This window comes from Panicum virgatum, chromosome 8K (genome assembly GCF_016808335.1).
Source record: "Panicum virgatum strain AP13 chromosome 8K, P.virgatum_v5, whole genome shotgun sequence".
NCBI lineage: Eukaryota > Viridiplantae > Streptophyta > Magnoliopsida > Poales > Poaceae > Panicum > Panicum virgatum.
Genome location: NC_053143.1, coordinates 2,244,399 through 2,272,049, shown reverse-complemented (window position 1 = coordinate 2,272,049; position 27,651 = coordinate 2,244,399). Strand labels below are relative to the sequence as shown.

Sequence of the window (27,651 nt, the reverse complement as noted above, 5' to 3'; positions counted from 1 at the left end):
TATAAAGCTATGAATTTTTAAACAACGTGCAGTCCGGATCAGATATTGGAGCACTCATCAATGGAGGCAGTCTGGCTACGGCGGCGGCTCAACTTGTTTCAACGGCGAGGTAACCGATCGAGCCCCGGCGCCGGGGTTTATAAAACGCCGAAAGGGGCGTGTGTGTGTGTGTGTGGCTGTGTGCCGGGCGTGTGGCATCGTTTTTGGAGGAGTTGTGGGCGTGCAATGCAAGTTGAGCCGCCGCGCGCATGGCGGGGAGCCTAGCTAACGAACCCGCCGCCGTACCTGCTCTGCACTGTCATCTCGTGCTCCTCAGCTCCTATATATATAGTCAGCTCAAGCAGGCCAGCGGCTCCCATCGACTCCTTCGAACAAGCTAGTAGCTAGCTAGGGGACCTGCTACTGGCTTGGTCCAAGTCATGCGCGTGCATCGTCTGTTCAGGGCGCACTAAGCTAGCTATCTAGTGAGGCCGCTTGCGTGCCGGCAGGGTCGCCGCTCTGCTGTATGTACAAGTACAAATCTAGCGATCGATCCCTGCCTCAGTCGACCACGCGATCGACGGCGTCGGAATTAAACACCATGGCCGCTTCCGCCCCTGGCACGACAAGCAGGTCGTCATTGCTGCTGCTGCCGGTCATCCTGCTCATCGCCGCCGTCGGACTCGGAGCGCCGTCCTCGTCCGTGCTGCCCCTCGCCGCCGCCGCCACGACGGTGAACGGCGCCGCCAATGGCCGCGGCGTTACATTGCGCATCGACCGCCGCCAGGTGCGTCCTCTCGGCCCCTGCAGGGCAGCGAATCACCGTATATATTTACTGTCCATATATGCACTGGGGTTTCCTTTTTAATTAGCAGTACTGCTACTCATTTATTTTTGCAAGGGTTAGTAGTAATTAATTTAAGTAATTATTAATAACTGTCCATATATAACTTGTTTTCACCTTATTAATACTCCCTCATCACTGCTTTATTTTCTCCAAAAAAAAAGGATTACTTCATCACTGAGCGAGCTAGTGTTTCTCGCATGTTTTATATATTCTTCTTCCTCTGGATCACCATTTGTGCGTGTGCAGGTGCTTGTGGACAACGGCGTGGTTGAGGTGACGCTGTCGAAACCCCAGGGCCACATCACCGGAATCCGGTACAACGGCGAGCGCAACCTCCTGCACTACGCCGGCGAGGACAACTCGGGAGGGTACGGTAAATATTGCATTAATTCAAGTGTAGTACGATTAATTCATATGTTCCCATCGAAATTAAAATGGCGGCAAAGCATGATAATGTATATGATGCAGGTACTGGGATGTGGTGTGGAACTATCCCGGCTCCGATCACCCAAGAGGGATGATCGACATGTGAGTACTTTTCCCTGCTCATCAACGCAACTCGATCCCCACAATATATATAATATAATGCTCTTTTTTACTTGCTGCCCACCTCCCTGGTGTGTGTGTGTTCATCACCGTCATTATATTGTCGTCTGAACAAATAAATTCAAGAGGATGTTGCATGCAGGCATGCTCTCTGAGTTAGTTTCGTTTGCAAGAAGAAAAAAAAAACTGTTACTTAATCGGTGCCGTTGCTGTATTGCTAGTTGCTACATTTACCATTGCAGCCATCAAGAACATGCATGTGTTGTTGCATGTTGGAGGCCGCCGTTAATTACATCTCACAACATATCATGCATAATCTTTTCTGCCATTTGAAAGCTCTTGACCGGACACCATACCTGCTCCTAGCTATTTGCAACAACTTGGGTTTATGGAAGCGCCGTCACAGATCAGAAACACAAGATCATGAGGCGAGGTCCTCGATCTAGGCATTGTGACGCACTGCATTTTTTTTTTAAAGATGTATTTCCAGACAGCAAATCAGCAAGGTACTCTAGCTATGAATGTGCACCGAAAGGATCACGACTTGGCTGATTTATCTGCTGTAAAGCGTCGCTCCATCTTAACTTATTGTCTGACTCAAAATCAACCCTAGCTCGTCTTAAACGCCGTCAGAAATTATTGGGCAACTGCAAACAGTGGAGTGGGCCAGTGAGGATTGAAGAAGCAATGATTTTCAAACGTACTAATCTCCAAGGCAAAGGACGCTTTGCGATCTATTCGGACTCACAGGCCTAGTACAGCTGACGAAAGTATTTGTGCATGTGTGTCCTTCGTTTTGGATTCAACTAACTCCTTTTCCATTAGCAACTAACTGCATTTGATGTACAGGTTAGAAAGTACGGAGTTCAACGTCGTGTCCTCAAGCCAAGAGCAAGTGGAGCTTTCTTTCAGGAGTACGTATAATCCATCACGTCAAGATAGTGTTAGGCTAAACGTTGACAAGAGGTGACACATTCATTATTCAGATTACACGAGCATTTATTTTGATCTTTTTCTGTCCTCTGAAATGGTACCAAACTCTCACTGAAATCTGCTCCAAAAAAAAAAAACTGTTTCTTCAGACTTGTGGTGCTGAAAGGCAGCTCCGGGTTCTACTGCTACGCCATCTTTGAGCATGCCGGTAACTGGCCTGCCATGAACATTTCAGAGGCTCGGCTCGCTTTCAAACTTAACACGGACAAGTGAGTGCCCGTTTTTCTTCAGACATTGATGGCCAGGAATTTATCTGAACTTGTCACAGAATTCTCTTGACCAAGCTGATTTTTTTTCCAACAACAAACTGGTGTTAGGTTCAACTACATGGCGATTTCAGACGACATACAGAGATACATGCCCAGCGCAGCAGACAGAGATGAACCTCATGGTACTCCACTGGCCTACAAAGAGGCTGTCCTGCTCACTAACCCCAAGGAGCCACAGTTCAAGGGAGAGGTAAATACTACTAGAAAACAAGCTAAAGTTTCAGACATAGACAGAGAGCCATGCGCCTGCAACTCTCTGAATTTTTGTTCAGGTGGATGACAAGTACGAGTACTCGCTGGACAACAAGGACAACGTCGTCCACGGATGGATCAGCAGCAGGCACCCCAACCCCATGGGATTCTGGGTCATCACTCCAAGCAACGAGTTCAAGAGCGGCGGCCCCATGAAGAGGGAGCTCACCTCCCACGTCGGACCCACCTCCCTCACCGTAAGAAAACTTCTGTCATTCCCTTGAATCCCCAATCCAGTTTCAATCAAGATAGATTCAGCATAAAAACATTATAATCTATTTGTACTGATATATCAGATGTTTCTGGGAACGCATTACATTGGGGACGACATCGTCCTCGGCATCGGCGACGGAGAGTACTGGAAGAAGGTGTTGGGGCCTGTCTTCATCTACCTCAACTCCAGCCCGAAGCGAGGCGACCTCCGTGCCCTCTGGGACGACGCCAAGGCGCAAGCGCAAAACGAAGTCAGCAGGTGGCCGTACAGCTTCCCCAAATCACCGGACTTCCCCAAGGCCGGTGACAGAGGCTCGGTCACCGGCAGGCTACTGGTCAGAGACAGATTCGTGAGCAACGACGACATGCCAGCCGGGATGGCGTACGTCGGGCTCGCCGCGCCCGGGCAGCCCGGCTCCTGGGCGACAGAGTGCAAGGTACATTTGGTTGTCTGCTCTGTAACTGCAAGCAGGCAGCAGCAAGCTGATGGAACTGGTTCTGAACTTCTGACACACCTTGTCATCAGAATTCAGAATTTCAGACATCTTGATTCTCTGAGGGTTGTTTGGTTCCAGGGACTTTTTTTTAAGTCTTTGGAATTTTTTAGTATTTAGAAGTATTAAATAAAAATTAATTATAAAACTAACTGCAGAACCCTGAGGCTAAATTGCGAGACGAATCTAATGAGGTATATTAATCTATGATTAGCGGATGGTTACTGTAGCATCACTGTAGCAAATTATGAATTAATTAGGCTCATTAGATTCGTCTCGCGAAAAAACACTCAGCTGTCAAAAAACATTTATAAACATGTTTTATTTAATACTATAAAATAGTAAGATTCATTTTGATGTGATAGGGATTTTTGAAAAAAGTTGTTCCAAACAGGGCCTGATGCTGTGATGTGTACTACTGTGTTCAGGGCTACCAGTTCTGGACGACGGCCGATTCCTGCGGCAGCTTCACCATCGGCAATGTCCGGGCGGGGGTGTACAATCTCTACGCATGGGTCCCGGGGGTTCTTGGAGACTACATGTACACTTGTCATGTCACCGTAACGCCAGGTTGCGCCATCGACCTCGGCGATCTCGTGTTCTCGCCCCCGAGGTCAGGCCCGACGCTGTGGGAGATCGGAGTCCCGGACCGGACCGCCGCGGAGTTCTTCGTCCCCGACGTCGACCCCAAATACGCCAACCGGCTGTTTCTGCACAAGGACAAGTAAGCTCTCGATCTTGATTGGTTACGTTACGGGATCAGCAGCTCTGATCAATCTGTTTGCTGATTTGATCTCGTTACACAGGTACAGGCAGTACGGTCTGTGGGAGAGGTACGCCGAGCTGTACCCTGACGGCGATCCTGTCTTCACGGTCGGCCAGAGCGATCACTCCAGGGACTGGTTCTTTGCGCATGTCACGAGGTACTGACGGACGCTGCAGAGCTCTGTCTGATCCGTCTGTGCTGCTCGCCTCTTCGTTTCTGCATGCTTCAGAGTACTAGCTGCATCTTCTTCTTCTTTTTTTTTTGATGAAAAGATATCTTCTTCGGTTTTAATTTGCAGGAAGGTGAGCAATGGCTACGTGCCAACGACGCGTCAGATCCGGTTCAGCCTCGACCGCGTCGTGGCCGACGGCACCTACACACTGCGCATCGCCCTTGCAGCTGCCCAGATGTCCAGACTGCAGGTACAAATCCCTGCAGCAGACTGAAGAATCGTGCGTGTAATGTAGTATATACAGTTCTGAACTTCTGATCCGTGCTGAACTTACTGAACTCGGATGCGTTTGCGTTTCGATTCTGAATTAAGGTGCTCGTCAACGGGGGCGGCGCGAGGAGGGGCGGGGTGAGGTTCACGACGCCGGAGTTCGGCGGCGGCAACGCGATCGCGCGGCACGGCATCCACGGCGGGCAGTGGAGCTTCGAGTTCCCGATCAGGGGGTACCTGCTGCAGGAAGGGGAGAACAGCATCAGCATCACGCAGCTGAGGGCCTTCGGTGAGTTCTTGGGGGTCATGTACGACTACATCCGGCTGGAAGGGCCTCCTGGATCCTGGCGAGACCCCACGCGAGGGGCGTGATCAGATCATTATTGTCAAATTCGGTAGGAATTATTTGCTCATTCGTATAGGATGGACAGACACAACGCATACTAGTAGCAGTTGTAGGAGTAATCTGAAGTTTGTACTCAGAGCAGTAGCAGGATGGATGGATTTCTAAATGTATAACACTAATAGGGAAGCTAATACTAGAGTGAAATGGGCCACAATTTTTGAAAAAAAATTCTCATGTCATTTCGTATTCGTTTGTACCACTTGGCCTCAGTGACCATTACGTGTCCATTAGTTCTTGCGTATGTGTGCTAGCAACCTAACTCATGCACGACTCGATTGCTGTCAGGCTTTTTCTTTATTGACGCGTCTAATTAATTGAATGATGCATAACCAGGCTATAAATCTAATCTTTAGTTACAATAACTTCTATATTAAGACAAGTGACTTTTATGAGAAAATATATGCAAGTGACGACTTTCATGTTTCCAAATAGAATATTTAAAAGTTTCCGATGGTAAAATTTCGAAAACTTTATGGAATCTTGCTTAAGAATGAAGTGCTTGCAACTGAAAGGAGTATACCGTAATGGCACTAGCTTCTAGCGTACGGACATCCCGATCAGAATTTCATCATGGAACAGTGTCCGTCACAACATTAATAATAAATAAATAATAGTTGCGACATTAGAAATCAATGCTTGCAATGTCAAAAAAAAAATGTATATAAATGACTAACATCCGATCCAAGGATGGAAAATTCCCACTACAACACTAACGTCTTGTTTCATGCAACATCCATTGCGGAACATAAAAAAATAATTATTGCAACATCGATGCTTACCTCTTGCAATATGTGTCGAGCGTCTGACGATGAACAAAAAATTAGACATCTGAGTCGTAGCATTACCGATACCCTAAATTAATCCTTGCTGATGTGCACGTACGCACAACAACAAACTAAGGACTTGTTTGGTAAGACTCCAAAACCGGCTCCGAAATGGAGCACCTCCAGGCCAGGAGCCCCTTCCGGTTTCCACTAGGGAGGTGGAGCCACGGAAACGTGGCTCCAAGCGGCTCCTCCCGTCCGTGGACATCCTTGTCCTCGTGAGGGCAGCAGGTGGAGGGAGCGAGGCTGGTGGCGCGCGGAGGTGGGCGGGATCTGCGAGGCAGCCAGAGCAGGCGCCGATGGCAACATGTGCGTAGGCTAGCAGCGGGCTGGACCGGCTGGGCTGACGGCGGCATAGACGGCCACCGCAGGGCGCGGCCCAGTGGGGGTGGGGGGAGGGCGACAGAAGGGAGGTGCGTGGCGGCAGGGGGGGAGGCGACCGGCGGGAGATGAGCCATGGCACGGTGGAGAGTGGCGGTGTCGGTGTGGAGAAGGGTGGAAGCAGGGCGAGGAGAGAACCAAGAGGAAGGAGATGGGGAGGGGTGGGGTGAATGGATAAGAGGAGAGGAGGAAAAAGAGAAAAAGGGGAAGAAAAAAAATGAGAGGAGAAAAAAGGGGGGGAAAGAAGACAAATATAAAGAAGGGCAATTTAGATATTTTCACAACCTCAATCCAACAGTTGAAGCTGTTTTGCCAAGCGTTTTCCAAAACAACTTCTTCACCATCAGAGATGCCGCTCCACCAGAGGAGCCAGAGCCAGAGCCGGAGCTGTTTTCGGAACAGCCGGAGCCCTACCAAAAAAGCCCTAACTCGATCATGCACATGTGGCACATCCTTTTATGAAAAAGGTTTTCCCTAACACATCTATCCTTTTAAGTCTTTTGTTTTGGGGAAAACTTCACCAAACTTTTTCTTGAAAAAATTTCACATGTCCTTCTCATAAAATATTTTCCTAAAAAACTCTTCAGGAAAGTTTGAGAAAAAAAAACTACTTTTTACTAAAAATATCTATGCATGCATGGTACTCTAGTCTCTAGTTATATATACTTTTTTAGTATGATCGCATCCTACTATAGTAGTTTTTTAATTTTTATGATGGTTATGCATGCGTCCTGTCCATTGATAGGCTTATTTTAGATGCTTTTCCTTCAGAATATCCAAACACAAATATAGCCAAATCCCAACCCAAGATCATGTGTCGTCATGCATGTAGCCAAATAATTACTCCCGTTTATTCAGAGCTCTATTTTTTACCATTCTTGAAAAAGCTATTAAGTACCGCGCCAATTATAACTTCAAATCTACCAAAAGTGGACACTGATGGCTAAGTACACCAAGAATGGATATGGATACCCCAAAAATTAATGCTATGATATTGGTATCTTTCCAAGATATGCAAAAGAAACCTTAGATGGAATCTGACTTATGACGACTTGCAACTGATGATATGTATAAATAGTTGCAGCCGGATGGGATGTTGGAGCATCTGTCCATTAGGCCGGTAGTGCACCTCTACCGAAGCTGTGACGGGAGTTCATGTAACACCCTGCCCGGATGCGTTCAGATGATGTCGGTTACGCTTAATTAAGTGTTTTAACTCGGCGGGTTTGTCACAGCTCAGCCTATGCCCATGCTGCATACCTCAACGACTGACTTCAGAGTTCAGACCAACAACAACTCAAGCTGAGCCGCTGGCCGGTCGATCGATCAGCTCGTATACCTGCATATAAAATAGGCAAGAGCCTCAGCTTGTTGTGAGTCAAAATTCTTCCACACACATGCATGCAGTAGCTTATTGGTCTATACTGTATCTCTTCGATCAGGACGTCGCAGCTACTGTAGGTTTTGCTGGGCATCGGCCATGACTGCCGCGCCTGCTGCTGTTGCGACCTCAATATTTCCGGTCATCCTGCTCGTCGCCGTTTCTGGAGCATCCCTGCTGCAGCTCGCCCGCGCAGTCCCGCCGCCGGACCACGCAGCACAAGGTGCTACGTTAAGCGTCCACCAAGGCCAGGTGCGTACTATTTTTATTTTTATTTTGAAACGAAGATGCATACTATTCCGAGGTTATATGTGGTAGCCAATAGTAGTGCATTATTTGTTACTCGGGTAACAAGGATTTGTTCCTTAGAATTAATTATATGTGGTTAGCCAATAGTTGAAGATTGTCAATGCTAAAATCTATCACCTTCTAAACCATTGGATGAAAGAAATCCAATATCTCGGATCCATTCCCTAATAACTACTGCCATGTGTGAAATGCTTTTTTGTTTTTTGCTAGACTGGAAAACATAAATTTTATAGATTCCAAATTTTCAATTAGCTAGTGTTACCATAAGTATTCTTCCCCATCATTTATGTAGTATTAGTTGTGTGTGTGTGTGTGTGTCCAAATTTATAGTAGTACTAATTAATTCGGAATCTAATTTTATGTTTGCTTAGGATAGAGTACTAATTAAATTATTTGTCTAGTCCAAAGTAATTGACGTTTTAGTTTGGATATGCATGACCTTGATCTTTGTGGGTATATATTTAGCCATTATTCTATATCAAAATATTAAAAAAAAAATCCAATAAATATAGATATTATCAAAATATTTTTGAAGTAGAGTCTTGCTAAGTTGCACCGCTTCCGTTACCAATGTAAGATGTAAAAGGTGAAAATATGTAAAAGTATATTTTGACATTTAATTTCTTATTTGCGATATGTTGTCAACCACTGCACAACAATATCATCTTTAAATTGTTTTGAATACGTATATATGTGTTGCTGTAATTTTTATGAACTAACCACCTACAAGTACAACTATATAATTATCAGTCAAAAGAAAACCCTGCATAATAATATTATAATAATCGGTCATAAGCACATGGTGATGATATATATGATGTGTTTGCAGGTAGTTGTGGACAACGGCATGGTGCAGGTGACGCTGTCAAAACCCAAGGGGCACATCACCGGTGTCCGCTACAACGGCGACCAAAATCTGCTCGACTACGTCCGCAACGACAACTCGGGAGGGTACTGGGACGTGGTCTGGAACTATCCCGGATCAGGTCATCCAAGTGGAATGATCGATATGTACGTGATCGAGTGCTGGATGTGGATCACCAATAGCCTATCTAATATCTATAACCTGAAGAAATTAACAAGCTGAATTATAATATATTTGTACAGGTTGGATGGCACAGAGTTCAGGGTGGTGTCCTCAACTGAAGAACAGGTGGAGCTTTCTTTCAGGAGTGCGTATAATCCGTCAAGCCCAAACAGCGTTCGGCTAAACATCGACAAGAGGTGCGCAAGCAGCCATCCAGCTTGTGTTGATTTTTTTTTCTTTTGTCCCTCCAGTTAAAATAGTCACTGAATTTTGTGGGAAAAAAAAACTGCTGCTGCTTCAGGCTTGTGATGCTGAAAGGCAGCTCCGGTTTTTACTGCTACGCCATCCTCCAGCACCCCAGCGGCTGGCCTGCTCTCAGCATCGCCGAGGCTCGGCTCGCCTTCAAGCTCAACCCGGCCAAGTACACGACTGATCATCATCTACTCGATCTCTGCATCTGAGCTTGGCATTGTTAGGGAGTTTTCTTCATCACTTAACTACTGATGACCAAGCTGATCAATCGAACTCTAACTTGTGGCTAGCTAGGTTCAACTACATGGCGATTTCGGACGACATACAGAGGCACATGCCCAGCGCAGCAGACAGAGATGCGCCTCGAGCTGCTCCACTGGCCTACAAGGAGGCCGTCCTGCTGGTTCACCCCATCGAGCCACAGTTCAAGGGAGAGGTAAATACTACTACCTGAACAAGCTAAAGTTTCAGACAGAGACAGAGAGCCATGAGTCTGCAACTCTCTGAATTTTGTTCAGGTGGATGACAAGTACGAGTACTCCCTGGACAACAAGGACAACGTCGTCCATGGATGGATCAGCAGCAGACACCCCAACCCCATGGGCTTCTGGGTCATCACTCCAAGCAACGAGTTCAAGAGCGGAGGCCCCATGAAGCGGGAGCTCACATCTCACGTCGGACCCACCTCACTCACCGTAAGAAAAATTTCTTCCATTCCCACTCCAAATCATCGATGAACGATGAACACAGATAAGAACTTCGTGAATTTCCATCTGCCAGATGTTCCTTGGGACGCATTACATTGGGAACGACATAGTGCTCAACCTCGGCGACGGCGAGTACTGGAAGAAAGTGCTGGGTCCCGTCTTCATCTATCTCAACTCCAACCCCAAGAACGGCAACCTCCGGGCTCTCTGGGACGACGCCAAATCGCAGGCGCAAGCCGAAGTTGGCAAGTGGCCGTACAGCTTCCCTGGGTCACCGGACTTCGCCAAGGCCGGGGACAGAGGGTCGGTCGCCGGCAGGCTCTTGGTCAGAGACAGGTACGTCAGCAAGGACGACATGCCTGCTGGAACGGCGTTCGTCGGGCTCGCCGCGCCCGGGCAGCCCGGCTCATGGGCGACAGAGTGCAAGGTACTGCAAGTTGGTAGAGAACGAACTAATCAGAGACGATTCTGATGAACTTCTGGCGCACATTGTCAGCAGACATCCTGATGCCATGGCGATGTATTACTATGTTCAGGGCTATCAGTTTTGGACGAGGGCGGCAACCAGTGGGAGGTTCACCGTCAGCAATGTCCGAACAGGGGTGTACAACCTCTTCGCGTGGGTGCCTGGATTCCTGGGAGACTACATGTACACTTCTCCTGTCACTGTAACTTCAGGTGGTGACATTGACCTCGGTGATCTTGTGTTCGAGCCTCCGAGATCAGGCCCGCCGCTTTGGGAGATCGGCGTTCCTGACCGGACTGCGGCGGAGTTCTTCGTCCCTGACGCCGACCCCAAATACGCCAACAAGCTATATCTGAACACCGACAAGTTAGTCCTTGATCACCATTTTATATTCATTCATGTAAATTTGTTTGGTTCAGCTCTGATCTGGTTGGCCTGGTTTGGCATCGGACAGGTACAGGCAGTACGGTCTCTGGGAGAGGTACGCCGAGCTGTACCCGGAGGGAAATGATCTTGTTTTCACAGTTGGTCAGAGCAACCACTCCAAGGACTGGTTCTTTGCTCATGTCACAAGGTAACTATACATTCAGTACTTCATCATCTCTGCTTATGTAGTACTACTGATTAACAGATGGTCTAAATTAAGCCTAAAGGAAGTGTAAAAATTGAATAAACAAACATCTTGGAAAATAAAATAAAACTAGGCGTATAGCCCGCGCATTTGCGCGGCTAGTATTGAAAATTAAAAAATTTGCATGTCGTTGTATTCTTACTTAAAAGTTATACTGTTTTTTTACCATACATCATCCTGTTTATTATCGTAAATTATGTTTTATTATTGATTAAAACAATTCAACTATGATCTACCTATAATAACAATTTGATTTGTTGAGCTTTAATAATATTATGCAGATAATTATTCTTATTTTCATTTTATTTTCATTGATTGTTGTTAGCTTTAGTTTTTATTAATAGTATATATTTGTAATTGATGCATAACTAAATGGTATTTTATATTTAATTTTTTATAATGACATTGGTGGGCGATTTTTAATTAGGCACAGGGATATTTTAGGCTAATTTTTATCGTAATGACAGTGGTGGGTAATTTTTTGTTTTTCTATTTTTCTCCGATTAACGTGAAAATTTCTAAACCTTGAAAGCGAACGTGAATGTTCCGTTTGTTGGCCAAATAATAAGATAATAAATTTGCAGGCAAGTTGGCAACGGCAGTATACCCACAACACGGCAGATACGGTTCGAGCTGGGCCATGTCGTGGCAAACGGCACCTACACTCTGCGCATCGCCCTCGCAGCTGCTCACATGTCCAGACTGCGGGTGCAAGTGAAAGGGGGCGGCGCGGGGAGGAGCAGAGGCGGCGTGTTCACGACGCCGGAGATCGGCGACGGCAACGCGATCGCGCGGCACGGCATCCACGGCGTGCAGCGGAGCTTCGAGTTCCCGATCAGGGGGCGCCTGCTGCAGCAAGGCGAGAACAGCATCAGCATCACGCAGACGAGAGCTCTGGGCCTCTTCTTGGGAGTCATGTACGACTACATCAGACTGGAAGGGCCTGCCGCCGATCCCCCACGAGAGGTGCATGATGGTCGTCAGTATGCCGGAATTCGGTAGGCTATTGGCTACACTCGAGAAACACAACATATAGGCGATAGTATTGGTAGTAGTGAAACCAAAGGTTTCCAGGGCATTAACAGAATGAATCACTATTCCTACATGAATCCCTACATGTGTGTTAGCAGTAGGACAGACCAAAGTGAATTTGAGTTAGGATAAACCTGCAGAAACTGGCCCAGTCAGTCAGTATATTTTTGGAAGTTCAAATGAATAAATTAGTCAATTTCTTTTTGTGATATTATTTTTCTATTGCCTTGGGAGTCGAATGTTTGGTCTCCGCACGACTCAAGTGGTGATGAGTTATTCATAACCTGCCAGCACAACCGATGTGTCGTTTTTTTACAAACAACATTCGACGAATGCGTTTTCATTGATAGAGCAGAGAAATACAAGGTTATATCTTTAGGAGGCCTTAACCAGGTAATAAAAGAAAAAAGAAAAAAAATCACAGAATCAACACCACGTGGATTATATTGGGGCATCGACAAGCGCCGAACTGTAGTGGTTTGTGCACAACTGAAGTGGTGACGAGTCGCTTTATAACCTGCCAGCACATCCGAGAAGTCGGTTTTGAAAGGCCATTGGATAAGCTCGGATGCTGCGGTACCCCACTACAAGCAAGTATTATAAAGCCACCTAACCTATTTGTGTGAGGTGCCGCATCGCATTAATTAATGATGAGATGAAGGAGAGAGAAGGTGAGAAGTGGGATGCAAGCTTGCAGCTAATTTTCTTTTTTTGTTTCTTGATCTCTTGTACCTGTTGTAGACTTTGCTTTGATTTTTCCTTTTTTTAATATATAATCAGTAGGGGTCCCTCCTGTCTCATAAAAAAAGTTTGCAGCTAGCCGAGACACAGGTTTTAAGGTATCTTGTGAGGGGGTAGGTGAGTCATATATTAATGATGGAGTCTATATCAACAATGAACTATTATACGAGTTGGCTATTAGATGAGCTTTAAGTGATGTGACACTAATATAAAGCCAGGAAGAGGCTAAAATATTAGTCTTGCTCTACTATAAACACAACTGCAGGTTATAATTATTTATTATCATATCCAACCGGCACCAATCACTGAGCAGATTTAGGCAGCCCCATTCTTGGGAAAGAAAGAAATCGAAGAGCCTAAACTGGGCTGTCAAGCAGGCCCTCTCTCTTAGCTGTGCTCTAAAGATAGTGATGAGCCTTCGTATAGGCCTAGCCCAGGTAGTGATGTCCGTCTGTTGTAAAGCTGAGAGTGAGAGAGAGAGATACGGCAGCAAAACAAGAGATGCAAGCCAGCAAGCGGCAGTTTGCACGAGGATGCCGTTGCCTCCAAATGATCGTGATCGATGTGTCTCTATCTGTCTGTCCCTCCCTCCCAACATAATGCAAAGTCTTTCGTGCGTGCATGACTTGCAGGTAGCATCCATAATGATGCGCATGCATGGACCCATGACACGCTCACAATGCAACGTCACAATATAAATACAGGTCCATCTCCCAACCCGACCCAATATCAGCGCAGAGAAGAGATCGATCACTAGCTTTTCATTAGCATGCAATGCAACTGTCGCAACGATGGTAGCCAGCGTGCCCCTTTTGCATTTGCCATCCCCCCTATGATCAATTAGTATCATGCTGTCTTGAGATGGCACGGCATGCTTGTCGCAACATCATCGATTCCATCGCCAGTCACACTACTTTAGTCACTGCCACCGGCCCTGTCAAGGAGTTCCGCTTCACCACCTGCAAGATAATTTCCTTTACTATTTGAATAATCAACTCTATTTGAATAATGAACTCCATGCCGGAGGTTGTCCCCATCTCATCTCATCTCATCTCATCTCAATTCTCATAAGAACAGGCTTGATGGCAAAAGCTAATCCCGCTGGCCAATAATCCATGTCATCTTGGCAGCCAACAAAACAAACGGAGTCCAAATCCAAGACGAGAAAAGAGCAAAACCCCAAAACAGCACAGCGCAGCTACAGCAGAGCATCGCACACCACCACACACCCTGAAGGCTAGTGAACTGCACGGCTGCACGCACAAAAAGGTGAGCTCCCTCCCAGTAAAAAAAAGTCCACTGGGGCCTCGGCTTGGGGGCGGCAGCCGGCGAGCAGGGAGGAAAAGGAACGGGCAATCATCAGGCAGTTCCGGGTTCCGGCTCAAACTCCCTCTGCTCTGCTGTGCTGTGCTGTGCTGTGCTCGCCACCGGAATTCGGGGATCAGTGGAAACGGAAGAAGAACTCTATTGATTTCCTCGCAATAAAAATTCCACCTTTCCTACCTTCTTCCATAGTTCCACCTGGTACCGACGGATGTCTTTTCTTGGGGCGGCCGTCCAGCGACCCCGGGGAGCGGAGGCAGTTGGGAGTAGTCGTCCTACCGGCCCAGCAGCTGCGCCAATCTAGCGCCCGCGCAGCCGCCGGCCCTGGGGGACGACGACGGCGATCCGGCCGCCTCATGGAAGGTAGGGCCGCTCTTTCTTGCTCCAGGATTCGGATAGCCCCTGTTCTAGATCTGCGCAGGGTTTCCTGAAGACTAGGATTCAGGCGGCTTTGTTTCGACTGTATTTTATTTTATTTTTGCCCCCCGATTCTTGGCTAGTTCTTCGTCGAAGCGGTAGAATACATGTACACAATCTCCGTCGATTGTCTCTGCGGATTCTTATTTTTTGGTCGATCTCGTGCGGATATGTCGGTAAGCATTCGGGGAAGAGGCTAAGGTTCAATTTTTTCCTCTGGAAGTGTGTGACTTCTGTCCTTTAGGATGCCACTATTGAATTTCAGCATTGAATCCCTTTTCCATGGATTTCATGGTCCCAGGAGAGTGCTTTCATGGATTTCCCCGCATTGAATTCTGAAACTAGCATTTGCTTCATATATAGGACGAAATTAAACTCTTGCATAATTATTAGGATGGCTGTTAAGATGATTTGTTTCATGTTCTGTTGGTGGTCTATGCATTTAAATAGGATTGCCTTTTTTTTTAATGTAGGGCTGATTCACTTTTAGCATTATGCCACTCAGCTAGGTTTTAGGATCACCTGTGCAATTAGTGAATGAAATTGAGATGATATTCTGCAATGCGGAAAGGAAAGCAGTGCAATCCAATGGGTTTGTTTCGAAATCGTATTACAGGAATTACCACGCGCACATCTCACAAGTGCAGTTGAATATGCCGCATTTTTGTTACCAGATAGAAATCAATAGACATTTTAGTCATCTGTGTTTCTGAGTTTTGTGATGTTTAAGTGTACATGCCATATATAATTTTGTCAACTGCAATGCCCTTGTGACAGAATGTAAAAGAAGGTTTCAAAATGTAGGGATGCCAATTCTTCATTTAGAACCTCAATTATTTGAGCTCTATAAAAGATCAGAAAAGGTGCCTACTGTTTGTTTTGAAACAGTAAACATCTAAGTTTCACTTGCATTGCTAGTGATGCAGTGGCTACTGTGCTAAAAATTTTCGCACTGAAAACTACCAAGTTCCTCTTCTTCTTTTTTCCATATGTAGACTAAAGTTTTGATACACGTTTGGACTGTCTCGCCAATTTCTAATTTTCTGTACCTAGATTGATCAAGGAGCCAGCACACATAACCTTATAGCACAATTTCCACAGAACGATCCATCTAGTCTGTTTTTATGTTCGTGTAAAGTTTTGTATAAGGAGTGGATGATAGAATGGGATTAGCTAAATTCTGTGTGCTTCCACTAATCCAGAGTAAACTAATATTATGCTCATATTTAGTTATTTCAGTAATTCTTGAGCGCTTGGTCAGGTTCACTTGAGAAAAATCTTTTTTGTCAGCTGATTGCTTGATCGTTCTCTAAACCTAATTGTCCTGAACATTGTGTCCATATTAAGCTTCTATGATTTCTCTTTGATATGTATGGACTTGTTGGGTACATCTAGGGAAAAAACACAAAAATATTCGTGTCCATATAAGATTGTATTGGTATTGACATATAAGTATTGTTTAAACATAGTGGACAATCTTTAGATAACTTGCATCCTTTCATGCTACACTTGCTATCTTCACTACTCTAGTGTTTATCTGTTACTTCCGGTTTGTTTACTCACCTTGATTCCTATAATTTCTCAAAGCTTTCATATTCAATTATATCCCTTGTATACAAAAGTTACACGTAGTACCTAAGGAATTCAACATTATTTTGCAGCCCAATCGCCTGACAATATATCAGTTGGTTCAGCACCAAAAAAGTCTAGTACTTCGTCACGAGGTCGAAAGCGTAATTTCTCATCATCGACATGTAAAGATTTTCTCCGGAAGTTTGTGGACAATGAACTTTTAACTTCAAGTCTAGAGGATTGGTTCTCTGGTCACAGTGAAGATTGCAATTTCAGGAAACCAGCTTTTGATGTTCCTTTTGACCTTAGTGAACTACAGAGTTTCGATTATGCACTGGAGGGTGTTACTTTTCAGCAGCTAGTACGGATGCCAAATGCTCTTTATGCATCAACATCAGATGTTTTTGAAGCTACTGCATATCTTGCTCTGGAGGATTTCCTTCATGCAGGCATTAAGGGGTTGTGGGAAACTTTCTGGGGTCCTGATGAAGCATTGCCTTTCTCAGTTGCCTGTATACACAGCACAAGCTCCAAGTTTTATCCTGCTGAGAAGGCTATTAGCAGCGGAAAACTAGATGGTGTTTGTGCAACAGCTGTACTGCTGAAGAATTTGAAGCATTCACAAGGTAGATGGGATCATATCGTGGTTTTAGCTTTGTTGAGACCTGATATTGGAATGGTTTCCGCACAGGGGGACCAGGAACCATCTCCTGCTGTCTTAGGGGAGGCACTGTTCTTTGCTTTGCGCATTCTACTGTCTCGAAGCCTCAGCAGATCCTCCACCGTTCTCCGCAATTCAGATTGTGTTTACTTGCTTCTAGTTGATTCACAGTTTGGAGGAGTGGTAAAGGTCCAAGGTGATCTGAACAAACTGGATTTTGATCTGAATAATGTTTATAACTGTGCTGCTGAATGGATAAAGAAGCATGCTAAAATTTCAGTTTCTTCCATAGATCGAGTATGGAACAAACTTGGGAATGCTAACTGGGGAGATATTGGGACCCTTCAAGTTCTCATTGCATTATTTCACTCAATGATCCAATTTTATGGAGAACCAAAGTATTCTCTTGATGAACTGGCAACAGAACATAGTTCACGGCTACAATGTCGAAGATCAGAAAGACATTTGGTCGACAGACAAGCTAATGGTAATGGTTTATTCCGATTCCAGCAGCGAAGTCATTCTCCTGAAATTGTCGAAGTTCAGGAGGAAGCAGCTGTTGATTTGAAACCACAGGAAACTTTGAAGCTTGAAATAGGATCTGTTATACTGATGGATGATGCTTACAGCCAGAAAGGTTTTCAAATCAATGACATTCTGACAGACAGTGATCCTCCTATTTATACTTCTACTCCTGTAGAAGAGCCTACCAAAACCTATTTGTTATATGTAGGCTCCAGCCCTTCTCATTTGGAGCCAGCATGGGAGGATATGAATTCCTGGTACCAAGTACAAAGGCAGACCAAAGTACTGACATTGATGAAGCAAAGAGGCATTTCTAGTAGGTATATACCACAGATGGTATTTTCTGGACGGGTCATCCATCCAGGCCCTTGTAACAAGCCTAACGCAAGTGGAAGTTGTGGTCATCCATGGTGCAGTACTCCGATTCTTGTCACCTCACCAGTCGGTGAGACCATTTCAAATCTGATACGGAACGGATTGTTCGGTGTTGAGGAGGCTCTGAGATGTTGCCATGACTGTTTATCTGCTCTTGCTGCTGCTGCTGCATCTTCAGGAATCCGTCACGGTGATATCCGGCCAGAGAATGTGATCCGTGTTAGTAATGGTTCAAGGCATCCATATTTTGTGCTTATTGGATGGGGTCATGCTATCCTAGAAGATAGGGATCGGCCTGTAATGAATCTGTTCTTCTCATCTACATTTGCGCTCCAGGAAGGCAAGCTATGCGCAGCATCTGATGCAGAAAGTTTAATTTATCTTTTATATTTCTGTTGTGGTGGAGTTTGCCCAGAGCTTGACTCGGTTGAAAGTGCACTTCAGTGGAGGGAGACATCATGGTCGAGGAGAGTAATACAGCAGAGGTTGGGCGATGTCTCAGCAGTGTTAAAAGCGTTTGCGGATTATGTTGACAGCCTTTGTGGGACCCCATACCCAATGGACTATGATATATGGTTGAAAAGATTGCGAAGAACAATAAATGAAGATCATGGGAAGGAGGTTGATACGTCATCAAGTTAATACCACAGCATATCTTGCAAATCCAAAAATGTGGAAGATAAAGAGTGATCGACCATTATCTTTTGTTGTTGTTGTAGATAATTTGTTTGTGAAAGGTCCATAGCTCATATTATTGTTCTTCTTGCACCATTTCTTCGATAAAGGTATTTCCAAAATAGTAATCTGCTGCTGCTATCCTCAATCGGATCACTGTCACTGTTTACTGTTCCGTGGTTTCATCCTCAGCCATCCACACAAGAGTGCAGTATATAGATCCTTGAGGATATTAGCAACATGATGTATTTTATGAATAGTCATGGGTAAATTGGTGAGCTGTGCTCTGCTCTGGTTGCCCTCCGAGATTCTGGGCCAAGTACCTTTAGGCTTGTGGGTGAATTTTGTTTTTTTCTCATGGTCAGTGTTTAAACGGTTAAATCAGTAGGCAAACGTGGACCTCTAGTGTGTGGTATAGTTGATCAATTTTTGCCCTTCCTTTTTGTAATTGCTCCAGGATAGATTTGTGATTAGAGGTCGTGGCATAGTAGCATTTTGAAACTGACTAAATTTTTTGTTGGGTGCATCAAGGTCCTGTAAATGATGTTCTATTCAGTCGCTCGAACTCCTATCCTGCTACTGGTGTGCTTAATTCTGTCTGTGAGTGAGGGGTACTACTAATTTTCCCCATACATCAAGGAATGCTTTTCTGATTGTGATATGTTGTTTGCAAGGAGAAGCACTGCGATGAATGCTAATATGATTCTGTTGTGATGTGTGTCTTGTTCCCCAGTTGTCTGTCCAGTTTCGTTCCCAGACAGCTTGTCCGGTTTTTGAACTTGTTGCAGATTGCTTCAAGTAGCAGAACTGTAAGTCCTTCAAAGAGATGCAAACAGGCAGGACTAGCTACTGCAACGCTACATCATGATTCATGATGAATAATATGGATGTGAACGCATTTAGTTGTTATCTACGGTTGAGACCTTAAGATGAGACTGAACTGTGATACAGCTGGCGTCTGTGTCTACACTTTGTTTAAAAAAAAAAGAAATACTGATTCTTGTTTAATGTCCACACCATCGCTGTAATCCACAGCGATCATAACAGTGAATCGAATTTTCACGTTCTTTCATTTTACAATAAAGCAGATAGTTGGGGTTCTTTGTACAAAACGCCATGCCCTCTCACCACAAATGTGCAGTGGCTTGCAACAAATATCATGTGATGACTACATATGAGCGCCTCTTTATTTCTTTATATTACCAACAGTCAACTGATGAATAAGACCATACATATGATTTATTTTGATAGTAGCTGCATCACACCTCTCATCATACGCGTACACAATTTTCCTACCCTGAGATCAGTGTAGGAAAGTTGGATAAATTGTAATGCAGCATGTGGAAACACACCTGAAAGAGGCTATTGTCAAGGTTTCCTTTTTCAACTCATGCTTCACGAAGAGCACGTATCCGGTCATGAATTATCTTCTTCTCCCAGTCCGCAATGCCCTCGAAAGCATTCTCTGGTAGATTCTCAAAAGGCTCTTTACATGGATCATCCTTCTTAGCTAGATCATAGGTGGCAGCACGAATGGCTCTCTTATTGGGCCCACAGGGCCTTATGGAGGTCAGCTTTTTGTAGGCTGTGTTAAGCTGCATGTGACAGATAAATGAGCACCTAATTTTCTACCACCGTGTGTATACAAGGAGATGAAACAAACTTACATCCATATCCTTGAACCAAAACATGTATGCAATTGCGACTGCCGGAGCCCTCCCAAGTCCAGCAGTGCAATGGACATAAACCCGCCCTTTGCACTGCGATATAGCCCACTCTAATGCGGAAACTGCCTTTGGCAATTGTGACCTCAAGGAATCCGGGTCAAAGTCAACTGCCTGCAAACCAAGCAATTGTAAGCATGCGCAAGAGGGCAAATGATATGAATGTATGCCACACTTCATATGTAGAAAGAACAATAAAAGACACCGATCTAGTTTTCTTTACAATATCAGGAATTCAAAAGAAAATTAAACAGATAAAATGGTATAGGCTTAATGGTTAAATAAGCTCACCGGTCTTCTGATATGCTGAATGCCAAGTTCTTTGCACCTGCTGAGAATAGCTGGGAAATCAATACCCCAGTATTCGATGTCCTTGTCCTGCTGCAAACAAAGAATGCAGGCAACATTCTCTTCATTTTTCAAATGATCGATATCTCCAGGAGTTTGAGGTTGTGACCCAACAATCAGGCTATCACTGATGACAGCATAATTCATACCTAAGTTCCATGTGTAAGAATTAATTTTCCATGAAAAAGCACATTTCTTCTTCTCTTTAGATGAAATTGCACATCTTTGGTTATAGTAAATTATTGTGTCTAGAACAGAAACTTACTAAAATTACTAAATCTAGAGAAGAAAACCTTATTGACTCAATGACAAAAGAGGAATCAGATGATTATACAAAGTAGTTATCTTGCGACCATTTTCAGTAGTTTCAGCAGAAACTCACCTTGGCATGTCACAAAATATTTTGGCAAAATAACAAGTAATTGTTAAAAATGAGGCATTTCTTCAATGTCCTGACATAGATCTGAGTTATTCTGAACTACCACAAAATAATGAGTTACTCCCTCCATTCCAAATTATAAGACATTCTAACAATCTTGGAGAGTCAAAGTTTTTTTATGTTTGGCCAAATTTATATAATAGAATAATGACATTTATTATATAAACTAAGTACCATTAGATTCTTTATTAGTTATATTTTCATAGTACATAAATTTGATATCATAAATCTTTATATTTCTCTCTATAATCTTGGTCAAACTTGAGATTACTTTGACTCTCCAAGATTCTTGGGATGTCTTATAATTTGGAACGGAGGGAGTAGCAGTTTTTAAGAAATCGCCATCAAACTGATACATGAGGCTATGGCATTTTGCCAAACAAAAAAAAAATACTGAAATTCCCCATTAGAGTGTCTCACTAACAGTAATGCAGTGTTGCTCTGTCATTACTTCCTTCAAATCATAGAAGCAATAATTTGATAATTAAGATGCTTCTTAAATGCCAATATCCTGTCTTCTTTATGCATTCTCTTGCCAAGAAAGGGCAAATCCAGATCACAGAGTCTTAGATAGAGAAATCAATCCGATTTGTAATGACTAGCACACTTACAGAAATATAGACGGACCCTATAGCTATACCCCCCAAATGCTACTAACTGCAGAGGTACCAACAGCTCAGGATGACCAAGCAGCAATTTCCTAAACACCCTGTGAGCCAAGCAATACAACATTCTCTCCTGATATCATCTCCAATTGTAATCTCTAAGAGAGATTATAATATAAAACAAAGTTGGCATATGTACGAGAATCCAATTTTGAAGCAAACCCAGCGGTAATTCCACCTAGTACCGCATCAATCGCGTGGCATTACTAACATCAGACTAGTACCAACCATCCATCCAAAGTATGTGCACAGAATGGTATCAATTGTTTTGGATAAGAAATCAACAGCCGACATTTCATTTCAAACATCAGTTGCGCAGGGGCCATCGCAAGAGGAGAGGAGTGCCAATGGGTTCTTTACCAAGGTCGTGGTGGTACTCGTAGGGGTTGCGCATCATCCGCTTCATGGCGGTGTTGTAATCCTCCATCCTCCTGCCCCCTTGAGCTCCGGCCGTGGAGGAGGAGGAGCGGCAAAGGAAAAGGCCCATGCTCCTCCGGTGGGTGTTGCTGCCGCCGGGAGCGCATCCAACGGCGGCCATGGTTGCCCTCCTGCTCCTGGTGGTGATGCTGCCGGTGGCTAGACTGCACGAGGAGGCGGGGAGACGGGCGGTGGTCGCCATGGCCGCCGTGATCGCAGGATCTCAGAAGTCTGGAGAGGCTGGAGCGGAATAGAAGACGGAGGGGAATGTGTGGGCCTGATTGCAAATTGGCCCACCAGGAGGCCTTCACGGCTTCACCCCCGTTTGGAGGAGGGAGCGAACCAGGCCGTCAGGCTGTAAGAGACACCAGCACGTGCTCGCTCCGACGCCTCGTGTCCTGCCCAAGCTGGCCGATGGCGGCCGCGGCGCCGGTGTACCGGCGGGTGCTCAAGGCGGTGCAGAAGCACGTCGGCGGGGGCGCTTCCAACCAGCACTTCCGGGACTTCGTCGCCGCCGAGTTCCGCGCCCCCGCCGGCACGGAGGCCGACGCCAGGGCGAGGCTGCGGCTCGCCGGGGACTACGCCTACCTCCTCACCAGCGTTCATCACCACAAGGTAGGGTATTAAGCGCGGTGCTATCGATTTCGGTGGTGCTTCTGCGGGGGGAAAAATAACGTGATATGGATCCTGTTATAAGGGGGAGATCACGTGTTCGATGAAATGCTAAAGAAGAGTCCTTTCCCTCTTCACACGTAATTTGACTGTCTTTCTTCGGATGTGCTATGGGTCTCTTATAGAGAATGGGATGCTACTCCATGAGAGCTCATTGTTGTAAGAAATTTGGATAAGAGTCTACAGAGATCATTTGCTATCCACTGATTGGCTGATTGCTAGTTGTTGTCTAGCTCAATGCCCAATCACTGCTTTCAGTAATTAGCGGCATAGTTTGGTTCATACTAATGCAACAATAAGATAACAGACTGCACTATGTGTCGGTTCATTTGATCGCAATTTGGACGCATGTTTGTTTTATTTCTGGTTTCCCTGATTGGATAACTCCTTTTAATTTTACACCAAACAAGTTCTTTGCATCGAGTCAATGTTTGTATGATACCCTAGGCTTATCATGTACCCCCATTAACTCTAGTTCATTTTTCATTGTCAGGACCTGCTATTCTCATACAACATTGCTGTGGACCGATCTGATGAAATGAAGAAGATATTGAACAAATCTGCTGCCAGTGTAGGCCTTCAACTTCCAGATGTCTACCAGCCTTGAGGGCTTCTGTTGTGCACGTATGTGTGACCCATGACACTGTCTTTAGTCATGAGACTTTTGCTTTGAGTTGCATATTAGTTGTCCTGCAAAGTTCAGCTTGTTAAATGTACCTTCCCAATAAGGAGCGCCTGCTTTGGATTGTTAATGATGTCTTGTTCCATGCCGTATGAGAGATCATTGCTTTCCTTCTGTAACTGACAAAGCATCTAGAATTCTAGATTGTGTTACTTCTTTGGTTCTTCCTTTCCAATGGCTCTTCCATTCTATCAGTATGACCTGGCATTACAAAGGCATGAAACCCAGTCAGTACACCTACTTTTTTTTTGTTACATCCGTTTTTTCAGTTTTCCATCCAAGGTCAACATGCTCGTATCGTAAATAATGAAATTGATTTTTATTTTGAACAATACATGGGAGATACAGAAATTATTTCACCTTAATACACTCTTGTTGAAAACATGTTTTTAGCTATAGATAAGAATAGTACTGCACTTTTTTTTTAGTTATCATGTATGTTATAAAGAATCATGTCAACCACAAATCACAATGGCCATATCTAGCTATCTACAAACAAATTCTCAGATATACACAGCTAAAGGAAGCTATTTGATCATGGATTCATGGCTCCTGGAGATTGGGCAGTTCTGTTTGAACTATCACTTTCTGTAGCATCACCCTCACCTGGTGGTTCTGAGTTAGCTTCTGCAGATGCTTGGGTGGAAGTTATATTCGGGCTATCAATTTCATTAAGATCGTCCTCGCTTGTTTCATCGTTGCATGCTGTGGTAGCTGTTGCAGATGTTCCAGCACCTTCATTTCCCTGTGCCCAAGCTGAAGGAAAATGCACTGTTTTTTCGCCCTCAATCCTATTCTTGTCCTCTGAGCTATCTTCAAAGGAACCATAGTCTATGTTCTGAAGTACTGTTGGGATCTGCACGCCCCCAACAAGTACTTCTTTGTTTTCCCTCTCTAGATCAATCTTCTCCCTCGGGGTTGTCACATCCAGCCCAATGTACGGAGTGTAGAATCCAGCTTCAAGTGCACCCTCACCTACCCACGAACGGAAATTGGTCGTTGGAGGAGGTATCTTGGTAAAGAACACTTCCGCAAGGTTTGCTGCAATTCTCTTTCGGTAGGGATTGTCTTTCTTGTCATAATGGTATCTGAAGTTCTCATATGTTGTCTGTAAGATATGCAGTTAGTATCGCTAAAACTACAGGATTCAACAAGTGCTAATATGATTATGATAGTCATTGGAATTGTTGGCTATTTTGCAGACCAATAAGAATACTTCAATTTGGACAATATATTGTTTACAACCTTCATGTGTATGTTTCTACATTGTACTACATGTTGTGTCGAAATCCATATTTGTTTCTTTCTGTGTGTAGCTGGTTGTGTACAGTCTTTGTGTTTTAATGAAGTTTTTAGTAGCAATCCCATTCAAAAAGAAAAGAGAAACCAATTAAAATAGCAGGGCAGAATGATTTCCCAATTGAGCCACTAGTTCAAGATATTTAAACTATCTCAGGGTATCATATAGTCCAGTTAAATGCATTACTTGAAATCTGGTATAAGATAATCAGGATTTGTAACAATATTCTTAAAAAAATATATGCAATTAAGGAAGTAAACCACCTGATTAGTACCGATCAGATAGAGATGGAATACAGTGAGGCCACCGACAAACCAAACAACAATGGAAGTATATATGATTAGCGCAAAAGAGTATGCTTCCTTGCGCAAGGCCATCCACATAGAGCCACCGTTGTCTTTCATTTGGCTGTAGACACTCAGCCATGCAAAAACAAAGATGAATATGCACAGGAAAGTTGATGTTGCTATGAAAAGGAAGAAGTAGCGGTAATTCCTCTGCAAGGAGCATGAAAAGAAATGGTGATTATTCTAGCCCAAGGAAACTATTTAAGAATACAAATATTGATGCAACTTACTTAGGCAGTGTTTATTTGCATGATATTGTATTTCAGAAACAGGACTTTGGATTATGTTTGACTAATCAGTTTTTAGTGCTAACTATGCTCTGTCCTTGATCTCAAAACTCAAAAGTCAGCTACTGAGAAATATGTTCTGCGTGGTTCATTTCTTCTTTTGAAATTTTGGAAGTTCACTTCCTAGTTAGGTGTCTAATCTGATGAACAAACCCCCAGTTAGAGTTAACAGCTTTCCCTGTTGATTTTGTGATGATATGGCGCTAACTGTTTGGTCTAACACAACTAAGTGGATCTTTTTTTGGTTAACAGTACTATAGTGCAACTAGAGCTGTATGCAACTATGCATAAGTACAAATTGCTTGTTGATCACTGCAGATTCAGGAACAGCTTAAAATGAATAAATACAAGGTGTTGTAATGAAGACTAGGCTAGGTTTGGATCCTTGCAGTCTCTTTCTAAAGCAAAATTCATTCCATGGCTTACAACAGTCTCTTAATAGTAACAAGTTTCTTACTTACAAGTCCAATGCACTGACCAACCCATGGGCAGTGATGATCAAACTTGTGGACACAGTTGTTGCAGATGGAGCAGTGCGAGGATCGTGGTGGGCGGTACCGCAGACAGGTCTCGCAAAACTTCACCTTCACTGTGAAGCCATTCACAATGACATCCTTGGCTTGACGAAACCTCATCCGTGGGGTTCTCCCATCGCTCCAGTCCATGGATGGTGTGTTGGAGCCAAGCAGTAATTCATCAGCTTCAGGTGGTGCTCTTGTGTTCCTTGGCACTATTCCTGGGTCTCTTGCAGATGTCATGAAGAGGAAGACCAGGTCCTGCATTTGAGGCCAAGTTGAACCAGATTATTTCTGCTTTAGGCTGTTGTGGCAATTGGTATGTTTAATCTTGAAGAATTGGTTGGTCACAGATTCAGATATCAAGTCTGATATCATTCTGGAATCCATGATAGTTGCTGGGGACGACAATTGACAAAGATGGTCCTAAAAAATACTCCTATCCTATGCTGTAGTAGCAACTTGATGGCAGCATGGATACTGACCATAATCGTGGTGATGATGACTATCAACAACGCTGCTCGATGCATATGCTGTTGGCCAGTACTACTAGAGTGGTGGAATTTGGAGTCCATCTGGTAGCAGAAGATGATGGTTGGGGCGATGATGAGGAAGGTCGTGAGCAGCAGGGATGCAGCATCTGGTCCGAATATCAGCCGGCCACCGCACAGGAATATCTGCAAATTGAGGAAGCTGTTTTGTCAGTAAATTCTGCTCAATTGGTGGCAAATCATATGAAGTTTGTGGAGCAGTTAATCTATCTGGAGTTGTACGGTTGCTTCATGGGCGCAAGCTTTGCCTCTGAAGAACAAATTACTGGTAAGGGAGAGAGAAGAAGATGAGGAGGAGAATCGAACAGTCGTGCATACGTTGTTTCCCTTCCATGCTTGGTAGAGCCTCCTGGGCTTGGCCTCCAGCTGCTGCGGTGGTTCATCTTCAGGCTCTGGTTTCATGATGATTTGCAGCTGCTGCGTGAATCTGGAATTCTCTCACAAGTCATGGCATGATGACGAGAAGGAAATGTTTGTCTGCTTTGCTTTCCACGGATGGCCGGAGCAGAAGCATTGTTGTTTCCGTAGGAAGGAGTACAGATAGTTGGCGCGCTTGCTGTACTGCATGCCAATAACTGGATTATCCTTTTTAATTTGAGGAGTTCCCAAGGACGAGACAAGGGATGTCCTGTACTGTGAGCATAACAGGCACACTATGAGTTAGGCTGCTTGATTTTGTCCTGTCCCGTCCAGCTCTCTTGTTAGGTTGGGTGTGCCTTGGTTGACAAACGAAATGAGACTGGCAGGGCGGCGATGCCAGTTTAGTCCTGCCGCGATCCCCGTTGGAAATGGAAGCTGGTTTGCCAATTCACACAGCCTTATAGGCAAGTGCACGCCGGCCAAAAGGTAAGAACTGAGGCAGGGCTCCCTCTGCTCTCTTGAGTGGCAGTTTTAGTAACTGTAAACTACAGATGCCCTTGTTTGGTTCGCTGGAATTATCCTGGACTCGTATAGTATAATAATGTTGATTGGGCTTCCTTGTGTGACAGCAATGATGCACAAACAAGTGTTGTGCCATTGGTTCTTGCTTGGCGTGTCATTCTGTTGTCACTAGCTGATGCATCACACCTAGCTGTAGTATGTGTTTTGCTGCGTGGATAGCCATGACGAATCATCCTGGAATCGCATGAGGATGCTGGGTTAGCAGCAAGGGTTTTGGCCGCTTGTGCTGTTTGTTGTTTTGGAATGCAGTTTAATT

At 44.6% G+C, this 27,651-nt stretch overlaps 6 protein-coding genes across 8 annotated transcripts; 4 read left to right on the top strand and 2 right to left on the bottom strand.

Moving 5' to 3' along the window:
• Window positions 1-385: 385 nt before the first annotated feature.
• On the top strand, window positions 386-5,232 carry LOC120646090 (probable rhamnogalacturonate lyase B). The gene is made up of 12 exons (XM_039922807.1): window positions 386-766; window positions 1,073-1,194; window positions 1,295-1,354; window positions 2,222-2,338; window positions 2,455-2,574; window positions 2,683-2,824; window positions 2,907-3,083; window positions 3,183-3,536; window positions 4,022-4,317; window positions 4,400-4,516; window positions 4,658-4,781; window positions 4,904-5,232. Exons 1-12 carry the CDS (start codon window positions 581-583, stop codon window positions 5,171-5,173), a joined length of 2,085 nt encoding a protein of 694 aa, XP_039778741.1. The 5' UTR covers window positions 386-580; the 3' UTR covers window positions 5,174-5,232.
• Window positions 5,233-7,892: 2,660 nt separating this feature from the next.
• LOC120646481 (rhamnogalacturonate lyase B-like) lies at window positions 7,893-12,216 on the top strand. The gene is made up of 10 exons (XM_039923039.1): window positions 7,893-8,045; window positions 8,932-9,113; window positions 9,210-9,326; window positions 9,431-9,550; window positions 9,676-9,817; window positions 9,900-10,076; window positions 10,162-10,515; window positions 10,625-10,920; window positions 11,009-11,128; window positions 11,770-12,216. The coding sequence occupies exons 1-10, from the start codon at window positions 7,893-7,895 to the stop codon at window positions 12,185-12,187; spliced, it is 2,079 nt and encodes a 692-aa protein (XP_039778973.1). The 3' UTR covers window positions 12,188-12,216.
• Window positions 12,217-14,210: 1,994 nt separating this feature from the next.
• On the top strand, window positions 14,211-19,167 carry LOC120643474. Of its 2 annotated transcripts, XM_039919840.1 has the most exons (3): window positions 14,211-14,227; window positions 14,474-14,644; window positions 16,360-19,167. In XM_039919840.1, exons 2-3 carry the CDS (start codon window positions 14,638-14,640, stop codon window positions 18,471-18,473), a joined length of 2,121 nt encoding a protein of 706 aa, XP_039775774.1. In that variant the 5' UTR covers window positions 14,211-14,227; window positions 14,474-14,637; the 3' UTR covers window positions 18,474-19,167. The 2 variants fall into 2 exon arrangements, with proteins under 2 accessions (XP_039775774.1, XP_039775775.1); XM_039919841.1 differs by lacking the exon at window positions 14,474-14,644.
• Window positions 19,168-19,666: 499 nt separating this feature from the next.
• Window positions 19,667-22,360, bottom strand: LOC120643472 (phosphoglucan phosphatase LSF2, chloroplastic-like). Its single transcript, XM_039919837.1, has 4 exons — window positions 22,043-22,360; window positions 20,522-20,727; window positions 20,174-20,344; window positions 19,667-20,101 (listed from the first exon to the last, which is right to left on the bottom strand). Exons 1-4 carry the CDS (start codon window positions 22,299-22,301, stop codon window positions 19,895-19,897), a joined length of 843 nt encoding a protein of 280 aa, XP_039775771.1. The 5' UTR covers window positions 22,302-22,360; the 3' UTR covers window positions 19,667-19,894.
• Window positions 22,361-22,404: 44 nt separating this feature from the next.
• On the top strand, window positions 22,405-23,621 carry LOC120643473. Its single transcript, XM_039919839.1, has 2 exons — window positions 22,405-22,714; window positions 23,265-23,621. The coding sequence occupies exons 1-2, from the start codon at window positions 22,514-22,516 to the stop codon at window positions 23,376-23,378; spliced, it is 315 nt and encodes a 104-aa protein (XP_039775773.1). The 5' UTR covers window positions 22,405-22,513; the 3' UTR covers window positions 23,379-23,621.
• Window positions 23,462-27,095, bottom strand: LOC120643470 (probable protein S-acyltransferase 1). 2 transcript variants are annotated; one of them, XM_039919835.1, is made up of 6 exons: window positions 26,772-27,095; window positions 26,388-26,579; window positions 25,849-26,163; window positions 25,017-25,250; window positions 24,060-24,561; window positions 23,462-23,654 (listed from the first exon to the last, which is right to left on the bottom strand). In XM_039919835.1, the coding sequence occupies exons 1-6, from the start codon at window positions 26,853-26,855 to the stop codon at window positions 23,593-23,595; spliced, it is 1,389 nt and encodes a 462-aa protein (XP_039775769.1). In that variant the 5' UTR covers window positions 26,856-27,095; the 3' UTR covers window positions 23,462-23,592. The 2 variants fall into 2 exon arrangements, with proteins under 2 accessions (XP_039775769.1, XP_039775768.1); XM_039919834.1 differs by lacking the exon at window positions 23,462-23,654 and having other exon boundaries at window positions 23,869-24,561.
• Window positions 27,096-27,651: the final 556 nt, after the last annotated feature.